Below are 8358 nucleotides of genomic sequence, written 5' to 3'. Positions count from 1 at the left end.
TTGAACAAGTTCCTCCACTGTTTCCCAATGTACACCATGACAAACATGCTTGGCAAGTCACACAGACCCACCCTTTTCCAGGCACACTGAGAGCTTTTCTATGGGTATAGCAACTCCTACCCTGAAAACTCTTTAGTTATATTTTTCTCTGAAACACAACAAAAAAACCCAAAAAGCAATAAAAACAACACATTCCTGAAACATTCAAATTATTAGTTAATAGATCTGAAATTGGCAAATACACTTAGTTAAGAACCACTGTCCATTTTATTAATGCTTTTCCTCCTTTCCGTGCCTCATTCCCCCCTTCATATAACTGATGGTTTCAGATAAGTAAAATTAAAATGGTATTAATGGTATTAACCCATTAAACAGTTGAACCTTCAAATATCTATTAAACACTTACTAAACATAAAAGTTTAACTCACATGTAGCTCCCCAAGGCCATGAAGAACAGCAGCAAGCAGCTGGCAAGTAAAAATTCTTCCTCAACTTCCATGTTTTGTGTTAGATTAAGCCACCATTAACTGTTGCTAAAATACAATTCTATTTCTTCAATCCAGTAGGTTACAAACTGACTTACAGCCTACCAAGCTCTAAGCTGCAACACCAGAAATTCTCTAATTAAGTCCAAAAGGTTTTATTATGCAGAGAAGTTTTTCTTTCAGGAGCCAGCTTTTTAACACAGCAAAAGGAGGATGTTCTGCAGAAAAGCAAAACATTGTAAGATTGTTTAATATTTAGGATCTGTTGTTTAATATTTTTGTCCCTGATTTTCTGACAAAAAGTCACACCAGAAACTTTGTTTTATATTTTTATTGTATGCCAAAGTTCATTAAAGATGAGTGTTTGCTTGTATAGAAGTTACTCAAAAAATGTGTCTAGGCAGAAATTTGTTAGCAATCTGACTTATTTCAAAGCATAGGTTTGTTCAATTGGGCCACAGAAGTAATAGTGTACAAGCAGTAACTAAGGAGCTGTAGATTCAAGGAGGTTCCAAATATCACAGATCTTGAGATCTCATCAGGAAATAAATCAAGGCAGTCACAATATAAAATAGCAGCTCCACACAGCTTTTTCAAGTTTTAATTTTATTCAGAAGGTGACAGTTCAGTTTGCCTCATTCTTCGAAGCTTCATCGAAGTTTTCAACAAGATCTAGAAAAAGATTGTTGGAATTAAAGTTTGATCCACTTCCCCTTTGCCAAACATTTTGGGTTTGAATTTTTTTTCTAAGTCTGACTTCAAGGATATCAAGTTTTTACACCATAAAAACTTTCAGCTGTAAAATACAGAGCAAATATTGTTTAACCAAAGAAATTTTGGATGGTTTATTAAAAAGCACAATTCTAAAAGCATTTAACTTCCCTGTAACAACTGGGCAGTGATTCTGACAAGGTAGTTTCTCATGAAATATTAAATAATGATCTTAGTTGTAGCTATCACTTCAACACAGGGCCAAAATGCTAACTCAAACTGCAAAGTCTCTCATGGTATCTGAAATTAATGAAATAACCTGCCCACAGTAATTCTGTGACAGCAACTCACTAGACATCACTGTTACTATCCCTGGTCTGATCTTATGCTATGGGTAAGATCTCTCAGCAAAATTCAATTCATTCTCCTCCACTGCATGTTTCTTCTTACCTGGAACTTCATCGTCATCATCTTCACCAGTAGCAAGTGGTGCTTTTCCGTCCACAGCTGCAAGAGCAAGTAGTTCAAAAGCTTTATTCAAGCTCATCATGGGCATTTTGATTTATTGTCTAGCTTTGCTTTTTCAGAAACATTATCAAAGATTCTGGGCTAAGCTGCAATGCTTTATCCAGTTTTGTAAATAAAACTCTTTATCTAATGTAGGAAGTTTACATTCCCTTTTTTACTGATAATGCTCAAACAGCCCAGTAGTAAAATTAGAAGATGCATGCTAAACAGCATATTAGTCACCATCTTGTATGTAGATATTGAGCACTCTGCACAAAAATAATTTCCAAATACAAATTGAGATTGTTTTTACCAGTTTTTCCTAAAAGTATGTTAGTTTATGGACTACCTCATGGCCTTTAAATTTACATATTTTACATCACCAAGTTTTAAGGACTAGAAAGGAACTTATTATCCTACACATCCAAAGAAAGCTGAGGTGTAATTGTGAAGTTGCACACAGACACAACTAGAAGAACGACTTAAAAGGTATTACTGTTCCCTGGCAAAGTCAGAGGAATATGGAACTGGACACACAATTTTACACTCCTCAGGTGGTTGAGGTGACCTAGCATTCTGGTCCACATGTTTGCTGACTCAGTAATTTCTTTAACCATTCCTGTTGCATTTGACAGAGGTAGTGAGACTTAAGCATCTCCACTGTAGCAGACCAGTGAGCATCTGCTGAACTGGGCAGAAGTATAATGCTACAAACAGGTATCTCAAGTGTCTGGGTGCCTGTGCACTACTCTACAACTATTCTTAGCTGTACTGTCACATTGTCTCTTACTCTCTACTACCTTAGTTTTATTCTAATTAATCCTTCTCAGTTTTTAAGAAATGAGGAAAATGATGGTTTCTTACTACATCTGTACATTAATTTCTAGAGAACCAGAACTGATAAAATAAACTTTGTTTTGAAAGGACTTGGAACAAGGACATCACCGACCTTCATTTATTTTTTTAAGCAGCAGAAAGTTGTTAAATCTTAAGTGCATCTTAACATTAAAAACAAAAACTAAAAAGTAAACCATATTATTTTCTCCTAAATTACCTGCATTCTCTCTCATCCCCAAGACCAGTCCAAGTTTACTTTAGCATCTACTATCATCAGATGCTTCAGTCATTGATGTTAGGCTTCCAAATCTAGCTGACAATGCTGAATAGAAAGTTTTGTGCAACTAGTTCTGGCATCCACTCTTAGTGGTAAGAAATAGCCATTAACTAGAACATAAAAATTAATAACTTCAAACAAGCTTCCCTCCTTCTAAAACTCCACAATTTAGCTTAGAATATAGCCTCTTATAACTGACTCCTCATTGTTATCAGAAAACAGAACTTCAGCAATCATTCTAAATCCTTCCACGTACTCTTTTCTTTCAAGCTCTACTACTATCACATAGGTGATGTAGGAAGAAAGGATTTGAGGATCATGATAAAGAATACTTCACCAGATATCTTGAGGACTACTTCTAGCAAAATTTTTTCATTGGTAAGTCACCAGGAGGGCACCATCAATTTTAGGAATGTAAATAGAGGCTGCTTTGGCAACAAAGCAGAGGAAGAATAAATTAACAATCAAATTAGAAACGCCAAAGACCAGACACAATGACTTGATCTCATTTTTTCCATGTTTAGGCTGCTCCATATCTTTGAAGGAATTGGCTTGAGATATTTCAGAAATCAAGAAGACTGTACACATAGGACACAAGGAATGTCCCCAATGCAAGTATGATTTTCATCCTGATTTTCATCCTGTAACAGCAGCACCTTTATCAAACACTACATATTTAACTCCTTCCTGTACTCTTCCCATTTTAGAAAGAACAAATGTTCATACTTTTTTACTATTTTAAGTATGGAATAGGAAGTTGGTGTATCTAACTTAATGCTCCTATCAGCCCTGTTCTCTACATTGTTTTGCACATAATGAAATTATAATGTACTTCCTTATAAATACCCTGTAATTTCTTCCTAGTTATCAAAAAGCCCATGGAGAAATACCTTCACCACACCTGTGAGTGAGAAAAGCAATTGCAAGATATCTGTTATGTCCCTCTCCCCATTACTTGCATTTCCATTCCAAGTGTAAAGATATATACTCAAGCTTATCCTTCTTTAAAACCTAACAATTACAGAGTAATTAATCCACCCAGCTATAATGAACAAGATATGTCAAAATATGGAGCCACATCAAGAAGGAAAGTACCAGAGAATCAAGTCTGGCTACAGTTTTCCAGTGCTAAGCCAGCTATAAAACACACTAACAGGTGACTTTGCATTACTGAGTCATACTTGCCATTGGGTTTGAGTTATACATAAAATTTATTTTAAAGCATTTGGTTTCTTTATAAGCATTTTATAACACACTTGCAGACAACAAGAGTGCACAGAATGTCACTGCTGCTACAGAAATAAGCCTCATGTCAGCATGAAACACATTCAAGTTTCAACCTACATTGCTTGGGTAGGGCTTCTGCCAATCTCCTGAGGCTGGTCAGGCTGTCAGCTCCAAGCTGGTTTAGGATGCTAGGCAGCATTTCTGTCAGCTGCTTTGTCTCAGCATGGCCGGTGATAGTGAAAGTGTTAGCTGCCAGAGATGCCTGAACTTTTGGGTTATTGAAGTGAATGACTGTTCCTTGATTGGTAAACATGTTTACCTGCAAGAAAAGAAAAAATCCAGTATTTGAAGCAGTCTTAACAGGATTTTTCAATTTAACAGGAAATTAAAATTCTTAAAAGCTCCAGGAAGACCTATTGATCATTTACAGACAAGTTTAGGACCTATGTTACTTACCAGAAAATTTATTTTAATATATTTTCTATTTAAATATATATTTTTTTTCCTTCGAAGCAATTACCTCTTCAATTCCAGAAATATTGTTGACTCCCAGTTTCTTCAACGAAAACTGAAGTTTTTTATCATCTGCTGTAGCTGTTCTGTGAACAACCTTCTTCTTTCTGCGGGCAGTACCCTTTGCAAAAAAAAAAAAAATTACAAGATAAAGCTTAAATAGTTCTCACAAACTCTGATCCTGAGGGCTGTATAACTACTTTACAATCTCTACAAATCAACTTAACATACTGCACCTGTGTTTCAGTGGATGCAACCCTGCTGCCCAACTGCACTGCAGCAGTCTTTCTCTTGCACTAAGGCAAGATTCGCACATGTAGGAGAAGCATAACGTTTTAGGAAGCAATGCCATCAGAGAATATTTATTCCACAAATGTCATGGTTTACTGCAACATCTTAGAAAAGGGAAGTTGCAAATTTACCCTTGTTAACCCAAGTCATCATAACACATAAAACTGAAGAATGAACAGTTTCAAGCAATTTCCAAAAGTTATTAGTTTTTCCTTAGATTATCTTTCTTAGAATATAGCCAAACTTTGGTAAAAGTCAGAGGTCATAAGACTATGAACATATCATTAACAAATTAATATGAGAAAAGTAAAAATATTACGTTTTTATTCTAAATAGCCATCTTTCATCTGATGGATTTTTACACATTTGAAGAATGCCTACTTTTCCAAAATATTTCATAAATATTTTTTTGGTGTTCTAACCAGCCCGTTTAGAAACCAAACAAGCAAAGATTAAGTTGTCCGACAGACCCAAAGCTCTAGATTTCTCCAGGGAAATAAATGTCTCAGAATATATCTATTTATCTGAAAAAGCAAAAAATGTGATTTTCCAATTGCTTACACAAGGGTTCAGGAAAATCTGACAAAAAATGTCTGTGAAAAAGTGAAACCAAGCTACTTTTTGACATAATGTAACTACTAATCTAAGTCTTCCCACTCCAGCTGCTCATCTACCACATGCTAATAAGAAGATAATATGTTACTGCTTAACCGTATAAATAGCTGCAATTCCTTTTCAGTTTACTGTCAGAAGTTTAAAAGTTGTCTGGACAGTAACAACTCTAACATAATTCTGTTACCAACAATGAGGAACATTAGTGACAAATTCACATGAACAACACTTGGACCACTACCACTCAAACATTTAAGTTTTTGTCTAGAAAACTTGATACTCACACCCTGCTACTGTTGAGTTAGCACACACAGTGATGCTGAAACTACTAAAAGTAGTAGAAATGCTTTACTTTAGTGCCTTGTCTACCCAAGAATTGAGCTAGGTAAGACATATGCTAAGTCCCTCTGGACAACAAAATTCTCAGTAAATTTCACAACATGACATCTTGAATGAAGGAATATGGAGGAATAGGTACATCCTCCACATCCATGTCAACTTATGTGGCAACAACACCATGAAGATATCAAGACTAATTTCCCATTATAAAAAAATAATAATATGGCAGGTTCAGGCATTCCAACTATTTCACAGGCCAATTTTAAAATTAAATTACCATTCTAAGCTCTGCTTAATGCCTATAAAAGCCTTATATTGACCAGCAAGCTGCAAGAACTGTAATCTGAATGCATGCTCTCACATGACAGACATTAAAAGCCTCTATAGTCAATAAACACACACTGGTTAACAGGTACACAATCAGCAATATAATACAGGAGTTCTCTAATTAACCATTAACATATACCAAGAATATGCAAAAATTACCAAAGTAGGTAGTTACTACAAAAACCCTGCTTTAAGGCTGCCTAAATCTCCAGCAGCTGGCGAAAAGAAAAAAAGAAAAAAAACCCCAAACAAACACTGGAATGAAAGCTCCTGGAAACTCTGTAAGCAAGAGTTCTGTTGAATAATTTTTAATCTAGAACATTGTGTATACTCCCTCAGGTATGAAAGATTCCTGAAAAATTCCTGAATTAAGACTGAGATTGTAATTAAAATGTTTACTGACATGTGACTATATTGAACCAACTTTTCTCACATTATAAGTAAACACACAACACAAACACATATATTCAGATACAACAAAATAAAGTTTCTCTGATTATATTAGTCTGCAGTTACAGAAGTATGACAAGTATAGAATTTTCAACTTTGTGCAGAAAGGCAAAAAACTGCCTTGAGCACCTTAAGTATTTTTGACAAGTCAGTAAGATCTCTAAGACCTGTTATGAAAACTATATCCAACCTCATCCGCTGTAAGGTATATTCACTTCAAGTCCCACACATTTTCTACAACAGCCCATAGAATTAGCATGGGATGGCTGCAAGAGGACTACAACGACAATCTACTTCCAACCCTCCCTCCACCTCTAACTAGACCAGGTTACTCAAGAGTCCTATCCAACCCAGCCCTTAACACCCCCTGGGATGTAGCATCCACAGCTTCTCTGGGCAACTTGTTCCAGTGCCTGAGCAGCCTCACAGTAAAGAATTTTTTCCTAATATCCAATCTAAACCTACTTTCAAGTTAAACCCATTCCCCCTTAACATGCTACTACTTGCTCTTGTAAGTAGTCTTGATGCATCTTTCCTGTAGGCTCTCTTCAGGCACTAGGAGGCCACAATTAGGCCCCAATGCCTCCTCTTCTGCAGGCTGACTAGTCCCAATTCTCTCACACTGCTATAACAAGAGAGGAGATCCAGACCTCTGACCAACTTGACAAACTTCTCTGGACTCCCTCCAGCAGGTCCATGTCCTTCCTGTGCTGGGCCCCAGAGCTGCTGCAGCCCTGCAGGAGGGGTCTCAGCAGAGCAGAGCAGAGGGGCAGAATCCCCTCCCTGGCCCTGCTGCCCACACTGCTCTGGATGCAGCCCAGGACACGTGTGGCTCTCTGGGCTGGGAGTGCCCATGGCTGGGTCATGTCCAGCCTCTCAGCCACCAGCACCCCCAAGTCCTTCTGGGCAGGGCTGCTGTGATCTGTCCACCCCCAGCCTGTGCTGGTAGCAGGCGTTGCCCTGACCCAGTTGTAGTACCTTGCACTTGACCTTGCTGATGATTAGATTCCCATTCACCCTAATACAGAATATTAAATCTGCTGTAACAAAACATACACAGAGAGAAATGCCCAGAGATTCAGCTACTACGTACTGCACCTACAAAAGTGACTTCAGGGGGCCCTGAAGGAGCACAGATTCCCTTGAGGACAGTCCAGCAAAGCTGACAGCACCCAGGGCTGCTCCACACACCCGTTTCCGGGACCCCTTGTGCCAGGCCCGATATAAGGGCAGGGACACGCAATCCCGACGGCAGCGCAGGGAGGCGGCTCCTACCTTGCCACCGATGCGCACTTGGGCCTGAAGCTTGGCCAGCTTCTCCTGGTTCATGATGGTCTCCTTCATCTGCGGAAATAACAAGAGTGCCCGGAGCAGGCGGGTGTGGGAACGCCGTGGGGGCACGCGGGCACCGGGGCTCTGCAGCCGCCCCTCACACACGCCCACACGCGTCCCCCGCGGCACGCGGGCAGCCCCGCCCCGCCACAGCTCGGAACGGTCTCAGATCGCGGGCAGAGCCGCCGAGCCCCGCCGAACCTCCCTTCAGGCCCAGCCCGTAACCGCCGTCCCTTTCTCCAACCACCACCGCGCCCACCGCCCCCGGCCGAGTCACGCTCCCCTCCCGACCGTCCCCCGCCGCCCCCGCGGTACCTCGGCGAGCGGAGGGGCGCGGAGCGCGGCTGGAGACGGCGGGCAGGACGCGGGGCCGGGAGCCGCACGCGGGGACAGCGAGATGGCGGCCGGAAGGAAGGAGCTGCGCGCCGGGCCGCGCGTGCGCCGCGCCGG

At 40.0% G+C, this 8358-nt stretch overlaps 1 protein-coding gene across 1 annotated transcript; it reads right to left on the bottom strand.

Annotated features, from left to right (window-relative positions):
• Positions 1 to 801: 801 nt before the first annotated feature.
• Positions 802 to 8358, bottom strand: BTF3 (basic transcription factor 3). Its single transcript, XM_041426948.1, has 6 exons — positions 8224 to 8358; positions 7852 to 7920; positions 4565 to 4678; positions 4162 to 4363; positions 1647 to 1703; positions 802 to 1157 (listed from the first exon to the last, which is right to left on the bottom strand). The coding sequence occupies exons 2-6, from the start codon at positions 7918 to 7920 to the stop codon at positions 1111 to 1113; spliced, it is 489 nt and encodes a 162-aa protein (XP_041282882.1). The 5' UTR covers positions 8224 to 8358; the 3' UTR covers positions 802 to 1110.

The sequence above is a fragment of the Onychostruthus taczanowskii genome, unplaced genomic scaffold (genome assembly GCF_017590055.1).
Source record: "Onychostruthus taczanowskii isolate IOZ18803 unplaced genomic scaffold, ASM1759005v1 scaffold96, whole genome shotgun sequence".
In the NCBI taxonomy this organism is placed as follows: domain Eukaryota; kingdom Metazoa; phylum Chordata; class Aves; order Passeriformes; family Passeridae; genus Onychostruthus; species Onychostruthus taczanowskii.
The sequence above is the reverse complement of the archived record's forward strand: the minus strand, read 5'-3'. Positions and strand labels throughout refer to the sequence as shown.

What these genes read in the sequence shown, in the direction of transcription:
- BTF3 (XM_041426948.1), bottom strand. Translation starts at nt 7,920, where the DNA reads ATGAAGGAGACCATCATGAACCAGGAGAAGCTGGCCAAGCTTCAGGCC. An exon ending in ATATTTCTGGAATTGAAGAG is followed by an intron (nt 4,364 to 4,564) that starts GTAATTGCTTCG and finishes CTTTTCTTGCAG; the next exon opens with GTAAACATGTTTACCAATCA. An exon ending in TGATGACGATGAAGTTCCAG is followed by an intron (nt 1,158 to 1,646) that starts GTAAGAAGAAAC and finishes ATCTTTTTCTAG; the next exon opens with ATCTTGTTGAAAACTTCGAT.